Below are 20,579 nucleotides of genomic sequence, written 5' to 3' on the forward strand. Positions count from 1 at the left end.
CTTCATTTTCTCTTCTGTAAAGCAGGGTTGTAACCACTATGAATGCCATGTAGGCTCGCTGAATGGACACCCTGAGGGTTTAGAACAGCAGATAGCACATCGTAAGCACACAGGACATGTCAGTTCCGGGCTTCCCAGGCGGCACTATTGGTAAAGAATCTGCCTGCCAATGGCGATTGGCAGAATCCAATCCCCTGGGTCGGGAAGATCCCCTGGAGAAGGGCATGGCAGCCCACTCCAGTATTCCCGCCTGGAGAATCCCATGGACAGAGGAGCTTGGTGGGCCAGAGTCCACAAGGTGGCAAAGAGTTAGACACGGCTGAGTGAGCGAGCACACACACATAGCTGCTTTACAACGTTGTGTTAATCTCTGCGGCACAACAACGTGAATCAGCTGTGTGTACATGTATATCCCCTCCGTCTGATAATACTATTTGAGAGGCATTATGCAAAGGGCTGGAAAATGAGCCAGTTATGTCCAATTTCAGAGCCCAGAGGCTAACTTTTGGGATTTTCTAGTTTCCATTTGGTTCTGCAGCACACCTTAGAATCTATGTGTATTTATATGTATGTGTATTTATATATGTGTGTATTTATAATACACACATATGTGTATTTATAATATGTGTATTTATAATAGTTGAGTCAACAACGGCATTTGTTGTTATTGTTTGGTTGCTGAGTCCTGTCTGATTCTGTCTGCATGGACTGTAGCCCACAAGGTTCCTCTGTCCATGGGATTCTCCAGGCAAGAATACTGGAGTGGGTTGCCATTTCCTTCTCCAGGGGATCTTCCCCACCCAGGGATTGAACCTGCCTCTCCTGAATTGGCAGGCAAATTCTCTGCTGCTGGGAGGCCCCAACAGAATCTTATGAGACCTTAAAAATATCCTAAAACAAGTTCCAAAATATAGTTCTCCATCTGAAAGGGAAAAGAACATGCCTGCTGTAAGTCAGACACTAAACTCTTCATCTACGTTATCCCAGGCAATTCTGACAGCAGCCTGCCAGGGGTTGTTAGTCCCTCATTTTACACACGGGGGTTCAAACGCAGGTATGTTGCTGTCAGCTCCCAGCGTGCTGGGCCCTCAGAGTGCTTTGCTCGCTGGATAGTATCATGCTTTGATGGAGCAGACTGTCCTTTGATGTGCAACTAATGAGCCAGCAGGGCTGCAGCTACAGAGAAAGCTTAGAGGAACTCCAGAGTGTGTGTGGTTTAATCAGAGAAAAAGCCCCGGCTGTTTGATCTGACCTCAGGGAAGACGCAGGAGTGCCTCAGTGATTAGAATCTGATTCTGGGTGCACAGTCGATGCTCCTCAGCAGTGTGGTTCTGAAAAAGTGAACACAGATGCTGCTTTTTATTTTCGAAATCAGTTCAGGGCTTCCCCAGTGACTCACTGGTAAAGAATCTGCCTGCTAATCCTGGAGACGTGGGTTTGACCCCTGGGTTGGGAAGATCCCTCTGGAGGAGGAAATGGAAACCCACTCCAATATCCTTGCCTGGAGAATCCCATGGACAGAGGAGCCTGGTGGGTTACAGTCCATGGGGTCACAAAGGGTCAGAGTAGCTAAACAAGGATCCCAAGTCTTAATTCCTCCCCGCTTACCATAAGGCTTGAGCTTAGGTAGGTATTTACATTCTTTCTTATTCCTCTTTCTCAGACCAAAAGGAGTTTGACGCCTTTGTATCCTACGCGAAATGGAGCAGCTTTGAGAGCGAGGCCTCTTCGTCTCTGAGTGAGGAAACCTTAGCCCTGAATCTTCTCCCTGATGTTTTGGAAAACAAATATGGATACACCCTGTGCTTGCTAGAAAGGGACATGACCCCCGGAGGAGGTAGGTCTGCAGCCGGCAGAAAACGCAGAAGGAGAGCTACAGGCATGCACTCTCGGTATTGTCCTCCATTCTTTCTCTTGGACTACGGGAAGGTTTCATGAGCTTAGAACATCCTGGGCAACAACACAGAAAGCCATGTGTTGCAGAGACATGCTCCACTGTGAAAAAAAAAAAAAAATCCATCTTCAAAAAAAAAAAAAAAAATATTGGAGCCCAGAGAGACATCCAGAACAAAGATATCTTTTCTGGCTCCTCAACCGGGAGTTAGTTCTGTCCTCCCAAATGAGTGGCCCCTCTCCTTCCTGGGACTGCCAGCCACAGACTCAGCATTGGGCCCAGCAGGCTCCCAGGCCGGGCACACTTCAGATGTGCAGACCTCATGCATCTCACTGTCCTCCTCTGCCTCAGAGGCCCCCACCCAGGGGCCAGGGACATTACATGCCCCTCCCTCATTCCAGTCAACCTTGTTCCAATGAGTTTTGATCCAGGAGGGACTGAGAAGTTGAGGGGAGAGAACGCAGGGGAGGAAGCGGACACTGACAGTCACTAGACTTGGAAGTGTGTCTCCAACTGCCTGTAGAGTTGGTTGATGCAGTAGGAGTGATCAAGAAAACCAGGCTTCTCCTTTTCTTTGCCATCGCAAAGAATCCCGCTGGGTGGATCTGGGAGGTTCAGGGTTATGGTGACTCAAGGTTTAACAATAACAATTGCAAATAATTAAATTCCTTCTCTCCAGTGTACACAGAGGACATTGTCAGCATTATTAAGAAAAGCAGGAGGGGAATCTTCATCTTGAGCCCCAACTATGTCAGTGGACCCAGCATCTTTGAACTACAAGCAGCGGTGAATCTGGCTTTGGAGGATCAAACACTCAAACTGATTATAATTAAGTTCTCTTCCTTCCAAGAGCCAGAGTCCCTACCTCATCTAGTGAGAAAAGCTCTCAGGGTTTTGCCTACCATCACCTGGAAAGGCTTAAAATCAGTTCCTCCCAACTCTAGATTCTGGACCCAAATACGCTACCATATGCCTGTGAAAAGCTCCAGGGGAGTCACTTGGAACCATCTGAGAATTATCCCATGGATTTTTTCTCTGGAAAAGACAGAACCCACTGGGAGGAGCTCCCAGCCTGGAGGATGGTAAAATGGATGCTGAACTGCCTCCCCTTGCCTCCCATCCTGTCCCTGGTGAGCAGAGACCTTGATGGATGGAACACACAGCACACACCAGGCTGATGTCACCGGGAAGGGTCCTGCCAGCCCTGAGCAAGCTTGGTCGGCACTGGAATGAATGGAAGCTGTGGTGCAAGGCTCTGATTCCCTGGACAGGGCAGAGAGAGGGCGAATTCTCCAGACTCCTGCACATATTCAGCCCACAAAGTCCTGAAGATTTTCCTAGTGGTCTGAGCAGAATCGGCAGATACAGCCACTTGGTTTTGTGGCCATGGACTGTTGTGTCTGTTATGTATCATACACATCACTTTTTATATCTTTGCAATCAAATAAATATTACTTTATTAGAAACAAGTGATTGAAACTGCCAGAAGCATCTCTGTGAAGAAGATGATTCTTATTCTGTGTTCGCCATTCACTGGAGCCCAGAATGCAAGGAGGAAAAGAGATACCAGGGGTCAAGGACCAGACAGGACCTTGGTTCATCTCTACTGTGTCCTCGAGGGAACTAGAAGGAAGACCCCCTTCTTCTTGGCTGACACAGCCCTAAGTCAGGACACAGGCCTTAGGGAGCAGAGTGGGGTTAATTTCAGCTCCTCCTTGTCCCCTGGTCTTTGTACAGGGCTTGAAGTCCATGCTTTACTCTGGATCACAGGAAGTGGGGACCAATTAAGCCAAAGTGATTTGGCCAATGAGGAGACAAGGAATTGCGTGCATGCGTGTGTGTGTGTGTGTGTGTGTGTGTGTGTGTGTGTGTTAAGTCACTTCAGTCCTGTCTGACTCTTTGCAACCCTGTGGACTGTAGCCTGCCAAGTTCCTCTGTCGATGGGATTCTCCAGGCAAGAATACTGGAATGGGTTGCCATTTCCTTCTCCAGGAGATCTTCCTGACCCAGGGATCTTATGTGCAAAATACTGTGTTGGCCTGAAAGTTCGTTCAGGTTTTTCCGTAAGATGTTACGGAGCTTTTTGACCAACCCAATAGAAAGACAGTGGCAAGAGGCAGCAGCCAAGACAACAGTCTGGGAAATAATTGTCTACACTGGTTAACAGACAGCAGTATTAGGGCTTGAAGAGTGCTTAAGTCTGAACCACTGGCCCACTGAGACTGGGGGTCCCCATGTGCTTCCTGCCCCTCTGGTCTCCGTGTGTTCCTCGTAAGTGATGGACCATCCGCTGGGGGACCAAGTACCTGTTTCTCCTGCACAAGGCTCATTTCATTCTCACCAGTGCATTTCCTGATGAGAGTTCAACCTGCAGTTAAAACAATGTTCTAGTCACAGGCGGATGTCCGAATGTCACGCTCTGTCTTCCTCATTCATTGTTGTTGTTCAGTTGCTAAGTCGTGTCCAGCTCTTTGCAAACAATGGACTGCAGCACGCCAGGCTTCCCTGTCCTTCACTATCACCTGGAGCTTGCTCAAGCTCATGTCTGTTGAGTCAGTGATGCCATCCAACCATCTCATCCTCTGTCTCCCCTTCTCCTCCTACCCTCGGTCTTTCCCAGCATCAGGGTCTTTTCCAATAAGTCAGCTTTTTACATCAGGTGGCCAAAGTACTGGAGCTTCCCCAATAGAAGGGAACGATTCGTTTGTGCAGTAAAGCAAAGCAGCTTCCGGGCTGATTCACACATTATGTGTCCCATTCACTGGTATGAGAGTGATCCAGGTCTAAAGTCTTTGTCATCTGGCCACTGCTTAGTGTCTGTGGGAAACGCCCTGACGTATCTTTGCACAGAGGCACCCACATCACAAAAACCACGGTGGCCTGGCGTCCAGCAGCATCTTTGTTGGGAATTTCAGTGATAAAGTTAAAGACGAGTTCCAGGGTACAAATTATTCCTGGACGAAGTTTCTTGTGGGAAGCCTCATTGCAGGGTCTCAGAAGCGAAGGAGGCACACAGCCGTTGTGCCATGGGGTCAGGGGGATGACCCGAGTCCTTGGTTTTCCGGTCGGTCAGTCTCAGAGACCTAAGCCTCAGAAATCTCTTTTGGCCAGTTTATCCAGGTTTCTTTTATTCTAGAATAAGCATGGCCATAACTGATATTTCCGGAGGTCCAGAGTTTTGTTCTTTTTAAAATACTTATTTATTTATCTGGCTGCACTGGGTCTTAGTTGCAGCATGTGAGATCTTCAACCTTCAATTTGGCATGTGAGACCTTTAGTTGAGGCATGTGGAATCTATTTCCCTGACCAGGGATCACACCCAGGCCCACTGTATTGGGAATACTGAGTCTTAGCTACTGGACCACCAGGAGGTCCTTGGAGTTTTGTTCCTAGGTTAACCAAAGCTTATTTCTGCACACACACAATAAAGAAACTAGGTCTACCACTGACAGAATACACTCTTTCAGGCGAATAGGTGCAACTGAGGCTGGCAAATTAACATTTAGGATAAAGCTTTATTTATAGTTCTTACAGGTAATTCAATCAAATAAGGTGGACGGCCAAAACAAACGTGTATATACAGGAGACTGATGGTAATTAAACAACTGATCTCGGTAAAATACAATGTGAAGGAATAATTGTTTTTTCCCACCACACCTTCTAAATAAGGTGCCCATATGTTCTGGTTCTGCTTTACACCTGTTGTCCAAGTACGGTTTTCATAGGGAGAATATAATTTCTGATTCTGAAAATGTGTCCCACTTTAGAGGGTGGTCATCTTTCCTCTAGGGCACGTTGTAGAATGGTCTTTACCGACCCTGAGTGATACCTCAGGCAGATCTGACAATGTCCCTGGTCTCACCTGGGTTTTAAAACCCACATTTACTATCTATATTATTGCCTTTCCAGACTGTAGTACCAGATAAGATGGAGTAAACATTCAACCACCTTTTCCCCACTCATTGTAGCTATGAAGCTTGGATTAGATGCATATAGAAATCAGTTTGGTTTTTAAAATATGACACAAACGAACCTATCTATGAAACAGAAACAGAATCACAGACATAGAGAAAAAACTGGTGGTTGCCAAGGGAGCAGGGGTTGGAGGAAGGATGAAGTGGGAAGTTGGGATTAGCAGACGTAAGCTTCTATACATAGGACTGATAAACAACAAGGTCCTCCTGCATAGCACACAGAACTGCATTCAATATCCTATGACAAAACATCATGGAAAAGAATACTGTGAAAGGTATATATGTATACATATATGTATAACTTACACCACTGAGTACCTGCTTGGTTTCAAGAGCCTACATCTCTGTGGTGGGGGGCAGGGGGAACTGTCCATTTTGATTCATGGAGCTGTGGTCTCAAGAGGGTGTGGCCAACGTCTCTTGATCCTTCTTTCTTTCCTCTTACCACCTGGTGGGAGCGCTGGAAGCCGTGGAGGGAAATGCACTGCAGGGTGGGGGGCTTAAGAGCAGCAGCGCTCTCGCAGAGGGAACAGGAATCTGTAGAACCTGAAAGTACCTTGCTGAGTGTAGACAGGAAGGCACTCAGGAAAGCAAACCCTTAAAGCTGCTTTCAAACTTCAGGGCTCACCCCCAGGCTTCATAGGCGTGAATCTGACCCTAAATAGAACACCATAAACTCTCAGAACTGAACTATAAGATAGACTGCTCCCTGAGTTCCAGGGACAAGTCCCAACAGAGCTGAAGAACAGTGAAATAAGACTGACATTGAAACCACAAGGCTGGTTAGAATTTTGGGCTTGAGTCCAACTAGGTCAGTTGCCTGCTTAAACAAAGTTGCATCCTACATAGGCTTTCATAAGATCCAGAGTTGCATGACATAATATTTCAAATATCCAGGATACAGTCCATTGAGAGCAAAACATAGTGACATTTACTGATGGAATTTTCAATGTAGGTAGACACAATATCAACATAAAAGGGATAAGGTAGGGGAATTTGTGTGGTGGTAAGGCACACACAGCTTGAAGTAGTAAAATATTATTTCCAAGTAGAAAGTGAAAGCGTAAATATATTTTTATCCCTCGTGTTGGGCTGTGCTCAAGTCGTGTCCAACTCTCTGCGACCCCATGGACTGTAGCCCTCCAGACTCCTCTGTTCATGGACTTTTTCAGGCAAGAAAACCAGTGGGTTGCCATACCCTCCTCCAGAGGGATCCTCCCCACCCAGGGATCGAACCCATGTCTCTGGTACTGGTAGGCGGGTTCTTTACCACTAGCACCACCTGGGAAGCCAGTGTGCGGCTGAGTCAGAGCAATGTGGGCGTGCACAGGGGCATGGGGCGGGGCGGGGGTGGGGTGGGTCCATCGTGGGCTGGAGGCTTAAGCTGCATGGTGTCCAGGACACATGAGAGACGGTTGACTCTGTGTGTCCAGCCCAGGAGGGGCACCAGCAGACATCACACACCCACGCTGCTGAGAGATGGGGCAGCAAGAGGAAGAAAGACATGGAACACAGAGGCAGGAAACAGGAAGGCTTTCCGGCACCATCCCTCCAACTCCCTCTGCTGATGGAGCTGCACGGTGCTCCCCATAAGGAATAAATGCTTCAAAAACCAAGTCCATTCTGTGGAGCAGATACCGAATGATGAATTGGGGCCAAGAGGTAATCAAGTGATTCCTGGCATAGCATGCACCAATCTGTCAGTAGCTGTACATGCAAAAATTAAGTACTTCTCAGCAATAGAAGAGAATGTATCACTGAGACACACAACAGCTTGGCTGAAGCTCAAGGCATGATGTGCATGTGTGCATGCTAAGTCACTTCAGTCATGTCTGACTCTTTGTGACCCTGTGGACCGTAGCCTGCCAGGCTCCTCTCTCCATGGAGTTTCCCAGGCAAGAATACTGGAGTGGGTTGCCATGCGCTCCTCCAGGGGATCTTCTGGACCCAGAGATTGAACCTGAGTCTCTTATGTCTCCTGGATTGGCAGGTGATTTCTTTACCACTAGTGCCACTTCAGAAGCCTGTTGCTGTTTAGTTGCTAAGCGTGTCCAACTCTGCGACCCCATGGACTGTAGCCAGCCAGGTGCCTCTGTCCATGGGATTCTCCAGGCAAGAATACTGGGGTGGGCTGCCATTTCTTTCTCCAGGAGATCTTCCTGACCCAGGAACTGAACCCACATCTCCTGCATTTGCAGGCAGATTCTTTACCACTGAGCCACCTGGGATATATATACGTGTATAAATGATTCAATTTACTGTAATAACACAACATTGTAAAGCAATTACATGCCAATAAATTTTTTTAAAAAAAAGAATCTAAAATTCATCTGGTGGCTATTATGTACTAAGCATATTCCTCTCAGACATGTGTTGTATCACTTAATCTTCACATCATCTTTAAGATAGTCACCATCATAACCACCATCATCAATAAGGCCTGTGGTGTTTAGAAGATGCTCAGGATCACACAATTTCAACTTTCTTCTCTCTACAAAATCGCTATTCCCTCAGGGAAGCGATCACATTAGAACTGTAAGACCGAGCCAGGAGCCATACTCTGGTGTGAAGACATGTTTCATTTCAGAGCTCATATTCACACCCACCCAGCCACCTGCACCACCATGGTGCCTCTCCTCTCCTCACACGGGGGACGCTCCCAGAGTATACTGCACCCTTCCACAGTGTCCTCTGTTCCCCTGAGGAGTGGAAGTTTGACTTTGGGGAGCAGAGACAGAGCTCGGCTCTTCTGTCCTGAGAGCGGGGTCAAAGCTCTTGACTTCACTCCAGCGTGGGATGCAGGCTTTCAATTTAGGGTGTGACATGCCAGCCCTTGATCTGAGGCCATCCAGCTTAATTGCTAGTTGCGGGCTGGGAAAGCAAATGGTGTTTCTGCATAGCCTGGCCAATTCTCTATCACTGCTTTCTTCTCCTTTCTTCCTAAAAAAAGAATCAAATTTGAGCCCCAACAAAGTAACAAGAGCTTTGGGGCAAGCGAGGGATACTTCAATTCCAGAAGCGTTTTATACCGCCTCTAGGGGAAAGAAGAAAAGATGTGCTGGTCATTTTGTTTAAAACTATTCTTGGAGGAAGGTGATTATCTAATTAACCATGGGCAGGCACAGAAAAGTCAATTCTGCTCTTTCAGAACAGAAGTGGCTTTGTGAAACTGAGGGTAAAAAGGAAGAAAACCCTCCTCCCCCCAACTCAAACTTTGTTTCCAACTGTGCACAGTTCAAGTCCTAGGTGAAGAGAGATTTCTCTGCTGTGTGCATCACCCCTTAATTAGTCTCTTGAGGGTGGACCGGATTTGGTCACTTAAATTACAAGGGATCCACTGGGAAGAGGATGTCATTCCCTCCACACCACTGGACTCCATGAGTAGATGGGTTTAGAAGAGCAGATGACAGGGATCACAAGGATTCTTGGGATCTGGCACCAAAAACGGTCAGAGGAAGCCAGGTTTCTACTGTTAATACAGTCATCAGACAATTAAACCAAAAGTTTCAGATGGGTCAGTAGTTTGCTGACCTAAAATTCCATAAAAATTCCTTTGGTGCTCTACTTTGCAAGCTGAGTTTTCCCTCAAACATATTTCAAATCTATTTGTCTGTGAACCTGGTTTAGATGATGATTACATGGTCACCTTAATCCCTGGGCTTCCCCGGTGGCTCAGATAGTAAAGAATCTGCCTCAATGCAGGACACCCAGGTATGACCTCTGGGTTGGGAAGATCCCCTGGAGAAGGGAATGGCAACCCACTCCAGTATTCTTGTCTGGAGAATTCCATGGACTGAGGAGCCTGGGCGGATACAGTCCGTGGGGTCACAGAAAGTCGGACACCACTGAAATGACGAATCAGTTCAGTTCAGTTCAGTCGCTCAGTCGTGTCCGACTCTTTGTGACCCCGTGAACCGCAGCACACCAGGCCTCCCTGTCCATCACCAACTCCCAGAGCTTACTCAAACTCACGTTCATTGAGTCAGTGATGACATCCAACCATCTCATCCTCTGTCATCCCCTTCTCCTCCTGCCCTCAATTTTTCCCAGTATCAGGCTCTCATTTGAAAAAACGAGTCAGCTCTTTGCATGAGGTGGCCAAAGTATTGGAGTTTCAGCTTCAGCATCAGTCCTTCCAATGAACACCCAGGACTGATCTCCTTTAGGAGGGACTGGTTGGATCTCCTTTCAGTCCATGGGACTCTCAAGAGTCTTCTCCAACACCACAGGTCAAAAGCATCAATTCTTCGGTGCTCAGCTTTCTTTATAGTCCAACTCTCACATCCATACATGACTCCTGGAAAAACCATAGCCTTGACTAATACTTAATTGTTAATTGAACCTTCCAAGGTGTAGTACTGAGGCTGCCCACGAGGTGTCAGCAGTGTAACTGCCAGAGAACTCAGGGAAAGCATTTCATTACAGAAGTCCAATCTGAACAAATAATTAAGTGTGGGTCAAGAGCTACCTGCAGCCTTGGCCATTCAAACAAGGGAGCTAGCAGGGGGAGGAGAGAAGGAGCAAGTGCAGCCCAGGTTTCTGGGAGAGAGGGAAGGACCCTCTTCCTGGTTAGGAGGGCCCTAGTGACTCCTGGATTGCATACCATGGTGTTCTTTTTAATTTTCGCTCACAAAATGAAACCAGTGTGCAGTGACGTGAAGAGACAGCTTTAAAGGAACAGGTATTTCTGCTCCACAAATTGCTCTTCGAATCACGATCGGATGGAAGTCACACAGGTAGTTAGTTCCCCGGGCTTTCTCGAGTCTGTTGAGTGACAGGATGCATTTGAGTCAGAGACTGTGTTGCCTGAACACAAATGCTCGAAAGGTGACCTGAAACCATCTATACTCGGAACTCAGTGACACGCTGGGGCTCTTCCCGGAATGACCGACGGACTGTGTGTGCACCACCTGTGACTCAGGTGGAGGCTGGCGCGCTCTGAAAATCCTCCTCTCTTCACAAGAGCGGCGGATCAGGGCGCACGCCCCGAGAGGAGCCCGCAGCATGGGCGTCCGGGCGCGTGTGCCTTTCGGTCCTTGGAGTTGGTGCCTGTTGCTAGCGACCCTCCACTGTTGTGGAGCATCTTCCAAGTTGAACAGATCCACAGACTCCTCTGCCCAGCGTGAGCTTAATGTTCGGTTTGCTGCTGCCAGCTCCCAGCCAGCTGAGACAATATCTGTCTTCACATTGGATTATGACTACGTGCAAATTCCCTACGAGGTCACCCTCTGGATACTCCTAGCATCACTTGCAAAAATAGGTAAGGGCCCCGAGTGTATTACCTGGTTTGGGAAGTTGTTTTCTATGTGAGATAATGTGTATGAAAATAAATGCCTTGTAGATGGTGGGTCAAGTGGATTTTAACTATTGCTGCTATTACATAAAAATCTATTCTCTTGACTCAAGGGGAAGTCATAACTGATTTTTGTCTGGCCATTTATTGCTTCAGGTTGTGCTATGAAATTTAAGAACCTACTTCTGGGCTCCAGGTTGTTTCTATTTCATCTCCCTTCAGGGTGATAGCCATGTGACATTATTTGGTATGTAAAAATCTCAAGTTCTGTGCATTAAGAAATGCGGAGTAAAGTATGCTGACCTTGGGGTGATGCCCACTGGAAATTTTAGGACCCACATAATGATTCTTCTGTAAAATGTGCTTTTTTCATTCTTGGCTATGGAACCATGGGCTTCATCAATGACTCTCTTTGTTCAATTTTAAAAGTGGTGTGTGATCCTTGAAAACTGACAGAAACCAGGAAACAAGGCAACCAGTGGCAACTTATATCCCTCAGTGATGAGAGAGGGTGGAATTAGAGATGATATCTGTCAGTAAAATCTTGGTTTACACCTGAGCCAAGAGGAGCCAAGGGAGCACTTGTTTCTTCTGCGAGATAAAGTGGATTCAAACTAATGGGTGGAATTCTAGCCAGGGTTCTTACTGCCTCCAGCCAAAGTGATGGATTCCACTCTGAGACCATTTAATCCCCAACTTCACCCCCCTGTCTCCTTAAAAACAGGTATTCCAGAGTAGAAAGCGGATACAATTTTCTCAATGGTCAAGCGTAACACCTCCTTTGCCTTAGTGATAAACTTTGTTATTTGAGTAGATAGATTGTCTCACTGAAGGAGACACAACGAAGTGTGTTGGTGGTGATTTATATGTTTTGTCTGGAATGGCTGTGAAGTGTGAGTTAAGTCAAGAAATCAGACAGTTCACTTGGGATGCTGGCCATTTCAGTGAACTCTCTCCTCGTGGATGTTGGGGGCACTGGCATATTCATCAGCTGCCCTTCATAACTGCCATTCATTTTGAGCTCATAAGGTATGAAGATAAATTGTCAGTTTGAAGAACTCTTGTGCAGTCACATGACCCAGTGACACAGAGGGTCTCACATTATTCCTGAGAAGTGCTCAAGTAATCATGGGGTTTCCCAAGGGGATGATATTCTCGCTTCAGAGCTAGGGGTCTACCACCTTTCCTGCAGCCACACGGATGCTAAGAACAGTCCAAGTGATCTTCTGTGACCTTGAGGTGTCCTTTGTCAAAATGCCAGTGATTCTGGTCCCACCCATTCCCTTCCTTTCCACAGGAATGCATGAAGTTGGTCCGGAACCAGGAAACTAAATCCGCCACTGACTAGCTAGTCACGCTGTCTTTTTTAATCTCCATTTGTTCATCTGTGAAATTATTCCTAAGATCTCTTCTTGGGGCAAATAAGGGTTTTCTAATGGAAAAGAAGCTTCCATTCTATACCACTAACCATCTCAATGCACACGGTGTATGTTTTATACCACGAGAAAACACAGACAGACCTTTAGAGGTGTTGCATGTGCCCAGACTATGTCTACAAGTTGAGAGGCCTGTGAGGATGCTGTTCATTGACCTGCTGCCTAAATGATCTTGATTTTCATGTGGATGCAACTCAACATGCTATAGAAAAAGAAGACAACCAAAGTGGGTTATCAGTTGGAGCATGCCTATTGAAAAACAATGTCATATTTGCTGGCCTTTAAGAATTCAGATTATTTTTGTATTGTACATGAAAAGAGGGCTTCCCTGACAGCTCAGTTGGTAAAGAATCTGTCTGCAATGCAGGAGGCCCCAGTTCGATTCCTGGGTTGGGAAGCTCCCCTGGAGAAGGGAAAGGCTACCCACTCCAGTATTTTGGCCTGGAGAATTCCGTGGACTGTATAGTCCATGGGGTTGCAAAGAGCTGGACACAAGTGAGCGACTTGAAATGAAGGTCAAATTTAGTGAATCCATAGCGTGATCCAAGTACTGGGCTTATCGTTGTTGCTGTTCAGTCGCTAAGTCATGCCGGTTTCTTCACAACCCCTTGGACTGCAGCACACCAGGCTTCCCTGTCCTTCACTACCTCCCGGAGTTTGCTCAAACTCATGTCCATTCAGTCAGTGATGCTACCTAACCATCTCATCCTCTGTCGCCCCTTCTCCTCTTGCCCTCAGTCTTTCCCAGCATCAGGGTCTTTTCCATTGAGTCAGCTCTTTGAACCAGGTGACCAAAGTATGGGAGCTTCAGCTTAGCAGCAGTCCTACCTATGAATATTCAGGGTTGATTTCCTTTAGGATTGACTGGATCCTTTATATATGATAGCAAAAAAAATAATGACATAAACTTAAACACTTAAGGAGTCCACAAAGATTTTTTAGATTCTATATTATAAAGCTTGAATCAAAATGTGATTAATAATTGCTAGTATTATCATTCATTCTTTTATTCGGTCTTTCTACCAAGACACATGTATTGAGCACCCAGGCAATGTGTGGGAATCATGTCGGTCCCCAGCTTCAAAGGAGAAGATGGGTGAGTGAGTCTAGTCCTGCCTCATAGGTGCTCCAACAAGGGCCACCTTTGACTTTCAGGCAGGACTTAGTTATCTGTGGCCATTTACATTTCAGGCCCTGAAACTGTAAAGTCTAAAAGTGAGTGACTGTTTTGTCCATTATGGAAAGGAGAAGAGCTGTGAAATGTGAAGTTCACCCAGGATTCCCCTGAAAGGGCCCACTCACAGGCCGAACCCTCTTCCTGCCCTGTGTGTAGATGTACCTTCTTAGGTTCAGGCAGGTGACGCGGGCTCATTTCGGGAAACTCAATTCCTGGAAGCAGGACCGCCCAGGGGAGACACAGGGCCTGGAAAAAATCACACGGGGGCTCTTCTGCCTGCCTTATGTATTATAAAAGTTAAGAGTGATTAAAATAAGCACTCATTGAAGAAGTAAAAGGAGCAAGAGAGGGGAGAAGGAGAAGAAGGAAACTGTTAGTAAGAAATGGAGAGCGCTTCCCTGGGGGTCCAGTGCTTCAGAATCTGCCTGCCAGTGCAGGGGACACGGGTTCGATCCCTGGTCCAGGAAGATTCCACATGCTGCGGGGCAACCGAGCCTGTGTGCCACAACTACTGAAGCCTATACACTACAGCCCGTGCTCTGTAACCAAAAAAAGCCGCCACAGTGAGAAGCCTGAGCACCGCAACTTGAGTAGCTTCCACCCACCTTAACTGAAGAAAGCCCTCATGCAGCAAAGCTGCACAGCCAAAAATAAATAAATAAGAAAAAAAAAAAAGAAACAGAGAAAGCAGCACTCTAGAGGGAGAGCTTAAACTGGTCTTAAAGCCAGTGGGTGGGAGGTGTGGTTTGGCGTGTCTCTGGATACTAATTAAAGCCCATTGTATTAAGCTGCCTGCTAATGGTAGATGGAGAAATTCACAACTGTGGTCAGGGAAGCCCACAAACTCTGAATCTGAAAATTCCTAAGAAGACGGTCCATGGCCCCCAAGGCCAATGGGAGGGAGAAAGGAAATGGCAACCCACTCCAGCATTCTTGCCTGGAGAATCCCATGCACGGAGGAGCCTGGTGGGCTACATGCAGTCCGTAGGGTTGCATAGATTCAGACACGACTGAGGGACTAACACTTGAATTAGCCTTGAATTTCATGCCCTCCATTGTTTAGCTCAAAATCGTCTTGCAACTCTTCCCCTAATAATCTTCCCAATTAAAATGTGCTCCAGTCAGACTGTTGCAGGGAAGAACAAAATCTGACTACAGGTCGGATCTGTTTCTTTTACTTTAACCTTTGCTTCTCGTTGCGTCTGTTCACTCAGGGGATACTGTCTGTACATAAGGGCTTACCTCGGTGAACCCAGCCCCTCGGCCTGAAGGTTAAACCAAAGTGCCTTTGTTCAGGGAAACCCCCTGACTGGGTCCACCTGTGGATGGCTGCAGGAAGGAAGAAATTAACACATCCCCTCTCAACGCTAGACACCCCAGGAGATATTTGCAAGATTATAGGGCTTTTTACTTTAATTCCTCACCTCCTCTGTCTCTGTGTTTTACAAAAGAAACTGGCATCCAGACCCCCAAAGAGAGTTATTTTGAGACACTCTTTTGCCATCTTCTCCATCTGCCAACTTTCCAAATAAAGTTGCCATTCCTTGCCTCAATACCTCATCTCCTAGCGCAGTGAGCAGAGCAAGTTTGGACTCAGTAACAAGGTGAATCTACTCAATGAACGAAGATATTTTTGAAACTATCTAGCTGGGCTATTCCTGACTCTTCCCTATTTCTCTCTGAGTTCTCCCCCCTTCTAAAATGCCTTCCCTTCTGTTATTTGACTGTGTAAGTCCTTGTTGTTGTTCGGCTGCTCAGTCGTGTCTGACTTTTTATCATCCCACGGACCTGTATCCCTTCACTGGGGATTCGACACCCAGTTATACATGGTGTAGAACACCTAGCAGCAGGATGTGGAATGGGCTGGGAGATGGGGGGTGAAGTAGGAGGTCAGGAAGACACTGCAGTGCATGGATGAGAAGTGGAGAGGCCCTGCCCTCAGTGAAAGCCACGGGAGTGGAGAAGAGTAGATATGCGTCAGGGGCAGCGAGTGGAAGACATAAGTGATAAAATAGGTTGCTGCTGCATGAAGGAGCAGAGGTGATAGAGTCCCCATAAGAATGCCACTTGACCTCCTCTTAAGTGGCTGACTGGGTGGCAGCCAGCCAGCCTGTCATTGGTTAAATGCCTGTCATTGGTTAAATCAGGGAAACAAAGATTTTTCATCTTTATTTATCAGTTTGGTTGAGAAGGAGGTGTAAGTTTGGAAGGAGCTGGTGTTAAATCCCCATGATAGACCTTTTTTTTAAGTTAAAAATGCTTGTTCTATTTTAATTTTAGTTGAAGTGCAGGTGTATATATAAGTTACAGGTATACAACATAGTGATTCATAATTTTTAAAGGTTATATTCCATTTATGCATGGGTGCTAAGTCTTCAGTTGTGTCCGACTCTTTTCAACCCTATGGACTGTAGCCAGCCGGGTTCCTTTGTCCATGGAATTCTCCAAAGAAGAATACTGGAATGGGTTGCCATTTCCTTCTCCAGGAGATCTTCCCGACCCAGGGATCAGAACCTGTGTCTTTCTCATCTCCTGCATTGGCAGGTGGGTTCTGTACCACTAGCAACACCTGGGAAGAAATGCTCTATTTATAGTTATTATAAAATATTGGCTGTATTCTCCACGCTGTACAATACACCCTTGTAGCTTAAACTTCACCTAATGGTTTGCACCTCTTACTCCCCTACCTATATCTTACCCTTCCTCCGTCCTCCTCACCACTGGTAACTACTAGTTTGTTCTCTATACCTGTGAAGCTGCTTATTTTTTGTCAAATTCGCTAGTTTGTCCTGTGGATCCCTCAAGACTCTTGCTTGAGCTTCAAAGGCGGGTTTTGCATGAGAGCAGAGTTCTCCCTCTCATAGCCCTCAGGATGGAGGAGGCAGAAAGCAGGAGGAGGCAGGAGGGCACAGAGGGACTGAGAGGATTCTAGAACCTGCAGAGGGTGTGGGAAGCACTTGATCTTGTCAAGCTCCAGACAGGATGCTGAGGCTGGGGAATGCGTACTGGCTTGCCTGGATACCCATCCGCGTGACTCTGAAAGGCCCCTGGCACCCACCTCCCCTGGTGTCCCAGCGGCCAGAGCCGGGTTACCTGCCCACCTCTCATCGTGGTTCTCTGCTCCGCAGGCTTCCACCTCCACCGCAGGCTACCCGGCCTCATGCCGGAGAGTTGCCTGCTCATCCTCGTGGGGGCGCTGGTAGGCGCGGTCATCTTCGGAACCGACCACAAGTCCCCGCCGGTGATGGACTCGAGCATCTATTTCTTGTACCTCCTCCCGCCCATCGTCCTGGAGAGCGGCTACTTCATGCCCACGCGTCCCTTCTTCGAGAACCTCGGCTCCATCCTGTGGTGGGCGGGCCTGGGCGCGCTGCTCAACGCCGTCGGCATCGGCCTCTCACTCTACCTGATCTGCCAGGTCCCGGCCTTTGGGCTGGGCGACATCAACCTGCTTCAGAACCTGCTGTTCGGGAGCCTCATCTCGGCCGTGGACCCGGTGGCCGTCCTGGCCGTGTTCGAGGAGGCGCATGTGAACGAGCAGCTATACATGATGATCTTCGGGGAGGCCCTGCTCAATGACGGCATCAGCGTGGTGAGATGTCCCCACGGACCCCAGGGAGGGAAGCGGGCAGCACAGAGGTGGACCCCGGGCGGCCTGGCCACACCCTGCCATTGGGATCTGCAGGGTGCCCACACTGGCTTGCCACACTGCTCACCTTCACTAGCTTCTTTTTTTAATTTATGGGGGGTTTTTGTTTTTGTTTTTGATGTGGACCATTTTAAAACTCTCTATTGACTTTGTTACAATATTGCTTCTGTTTTAAGTTTTGTGTTTTTTGCCCAAGAAGGATGTGGGATATTAGTGCCTCCACCAGAGATTAAACCTGCAACCCCCTGCATTGGAAGGCAAAGTCCTAACCACTGGACTGCCAGGGAAATCCCCACTATCTTCTTTAAAGAGAGAAACAGAGGAGAGGATGCCTAAGTCTGGTTTTCACTTTGCAGAAACCCTTGCTAAAGGCTCTTCTGGGTTTTCACACTGGCACGAGCAACATTCTTGTTGTTTAGTTTCTAAGTTGTGTCCAACTCTTTTACAACCCCATGGACTATAGTTGGCAGGCTCCGCTGTCCATGGGATTCTCCAGGCAGGAATACTGGAGCGGGTTGTCATTCCCTTCTCCAGGGGATCGTCCCAATCCAGTGGTTGAACCTGTGTCTCTTGTGTCTCCTGCCTTGGCAGGTGGATTCTTTACCATTGACAGCTGGGAAGCCTGAGAGAAGCAGTAGTTCGAATTTAATGTTCTCTCAGCATCAGACCTCACCTTTTAGATTTCTTTCTTAAGTCCTGATTTAGATGATGAAGTTAAATAAAAGATAGGGGTCGGGAGAGAGATGATGGTGGATTTGCACGAATGCATTGGCTTGTCTGTCAGTCTCAGCTGTGTGACTCTCATAGAGAATGTGAGGGGGCACCTTTGCTTAGGAGTCCTTCGGGAGAGAAGCGGAGAAGGGTTTACAGGCCAGATCAGCACAGAGCATCAACCCAGAGGTGTCTTTGGCTAGAGGTGCTGGAATATTCTAGACTGGCTGTTGCACTGCGGTTTCCTTATGTTACTGTAAACCTTCACCAGGGGTTAGTCTCCGTGATTTTGTATGAACTGTGATGCACTTTTCTTATTTTTACACTGATATCACATCACATAACAAATACTAGAATGCACTTTCAGTGTAAAAGACTCCAACAGTACAAAATTACACCGCATAAAACAAAAGCCTCCGCCTGGCTCTCTCCTCGCCCCCCGGATCCAGTTTCCATATCCCTTCCAGCCTTTATCTGGAACACAGGCATATACATATGCATATGTAAGTGTTGTTGTTGTTCAGTCGCTAGGTTTTATTGGAGAACTCCAGGCTTCCTTGTCCTTCCCTATCTCCTGGAATTTGCGCAAACTCACGTCCACTGAGTCGGTGATGTCATCTAACAATCTCATCCTCTGCCATCCACTTCTCCTGCCTTCAGTCTTTCCCAGCATCGGGGTCTTTTCCAGTGAGTCACTTCTTCACATCAGGTGGCCAAAGTATTGGAGCTTCAGCTTCAGCATCAGTCCTCCAGTGAATATTCAGGGTTGATTTCCTTTAGGATTGACTGGTTGGATCTCCTTGCATGATTCTACATAAACTGGGTGGGATTACATCAGATGTATGCTTAGACGTAACAAATCTTAGACTTCTTTCTAGATCTTTTCCACTGTTGCAGTATTTCATAGATGACATTTGCAGTGATTTATTTAGCCATTTCTCCATGGATGGATATTCCCATGCTTGCCAATTTTTCACTTTCAAAAACAATACTGCAATAAGTATTCTTGTTTCTACATGCATCTCTCTTTTGTACTTGTGTGCCTTTATATTGGATAGTTTTTTGAAAGTAAAGTTTCTGGGTTAAAAAGTAGTTGTACTTGGGGGCTCCCCTGGTGGGCCAATGGTTAAGACTTCACTTTCCAGTGCAGGGGGGTAAGGGTGCGACCTCTGGTTGGGGAGCTAAGATCTTGCATGCCTCACAGCAAAAAAAAAAAAAAAAAAAATACATGAAACAGAAGCAATATTGTAACAAATTTGATAAAGATTTTAAAAATGGTCCATGCTGGAAAAAATCTAAAAAAATAAAGTCTTTAAAGGTAGGCACACCTAAAAAGTTGAGAGATGCTGTTCTAATCACCTCTTCTTCCTTCAGCTGATAAAGGAGGGATTCCCACCGAGGGTTAAGGAGTGACTCCAACAGTTAACAACTGAGACTAGTGACAGTGTATTAGTCACTTATACTCACAGCTCAGGGGAGGAGGACAGGACACGTCCCACAGGGTCACGTGGGAGCTGCACTTGGAAACATCGTGAGCTCTCAGTGTCTGCAGAAGACACTGTTAGAAGGATGGGGTACCTCCTGGTTCCTAGGGAAAGATGTGCTTGACTTTTTTCTTAAACATTTATCTGGCACCTGTTTTGTTCTAGGCACTATGCTAGCCACTTGGGTGGCAATAATGAGAATGAGAGGAGGTTCTTGGCTCTTTTTTAGAATTTTTTTTTATATTGGAGTGTAATTGATTAACAATGTTGTATCAGTTTTAGGTGTACAGCCAAGTGATTCAGTTATACATGTATCTATTTTTTATCAAATTCTTCTGAGTAATTCTGCAAGCTGGTGGGGAACTGGCCCCCAGTTCACGTGGATATGCAAGCACCGGTCCCTGAATAAGGAGCTTATTGGCTGGAGGACCTTACTGTGGTGTCAGGTTGCCGGGGCAGCTTGCAGTAGGGTCTCTCAGGACCCCGCCCCATTTTACCACATAAAATATTAAACCTTAACTTCAGTTTTTATGTACACAGCTGCCAAGATTTCCTGGAAATCTTTATGGGCTTATATTTCCATAGAAAATGTGTTATTAATAAATGCATATTTCCTTGTGTTACTGTCAACAAAGGGCCTTGTTTTCTTAATGTTTTCCCATCTAATGAGAAAAAAAGGATGACACGTGTTTGTTGTAATTTGCATGATGATTAAGCATCTTTTCAACAATTGTAGATCATTAGTGTTTCTTATCCTGCAAATTGGAGGTTCATGTCCTCTCAGGATTGTCAGACTTAAATAAATATATAGGACACCCACTTAAACTTGGATTTCATATAAACAATGAATCATATTTAATAAGTGTGTCCCAATTATTGTATGCAAACGCTGATTTTTGTCCACTTTTCTTTGAGACCATTTGCTGGTCTTTTTTTTTTTTTCTTTGTTTTTTAAAGAAAA

At 46.5% G+C, this 20,579-nt stretch overlaps 2 protein-coding genes across 3 annotated transcripts in view; both read left to right on the forward strand.

Moving 5' to 3' along the window:
- Positions 1-3,363, forward strand: part of LOC122441443 (interleukin 18 receptor accessory protein) — a 32,409-nt gene extending 29,046 nt beyond the window's left edge. The window contains exons 10-11 of one of the 2 annotated variants that reach the window (XM_043468043.1): positions 1,664-1,837; positions 2,574-3,363. In XM_043468043.1, the coding sequence (XP_043323978.1) occupies positions 1,664-1,837; positions 2,574-2,980 (581 nt within the window). In that variant the 3' untranslated portion in view covers positions 2,981-3,363. Of the gene's footprint in view, positions 1-1,663; positions 1,893-2,573 lie in introns of both variants that reach the window. The other variant, XM_043468044.1, reaches the window with a different exon arrangement.
- A 7,030-nt stretch (positions 3,364-10,393) lies between these two features.
- The window catches only part of SLC9A4 (solute carrier family 9 member A4), a 54,113-nt gene continuing 43,927 nt past the window's right edge, over positions 10,394-20,579 (forward strand). Inside the window, exons 1-2 of the mRNA XM_043468046.1 lie at positions 10,394-11,128; positions 16,903-17,366. Coding sequence (XP_043323981.1) covers positions 10,873-11,128; positions 16,903-17,366 — 720 coding nt within the window. The 5' untranslated portion in view covers positions 10,394-10,872. The remainder of the gene's footprint in view (positions 11,129-16,902; positions 17,367-20,579) is intronic.

This window comes from Cervus canadensis, chromosome 5, assembly GCF_019320065.1.
Source record: "Cervus canadensis isolate Bull #8, Minnesota chromosome 5, ASM1932006v1, whole genome shotgun sequence".
Classification (NCBI taxonomy): Eukaryota; Metazoa; Chordata; class Mammalia; order Artiodactyla; family Cervidae; genus Cervus; species Cervus canadensis.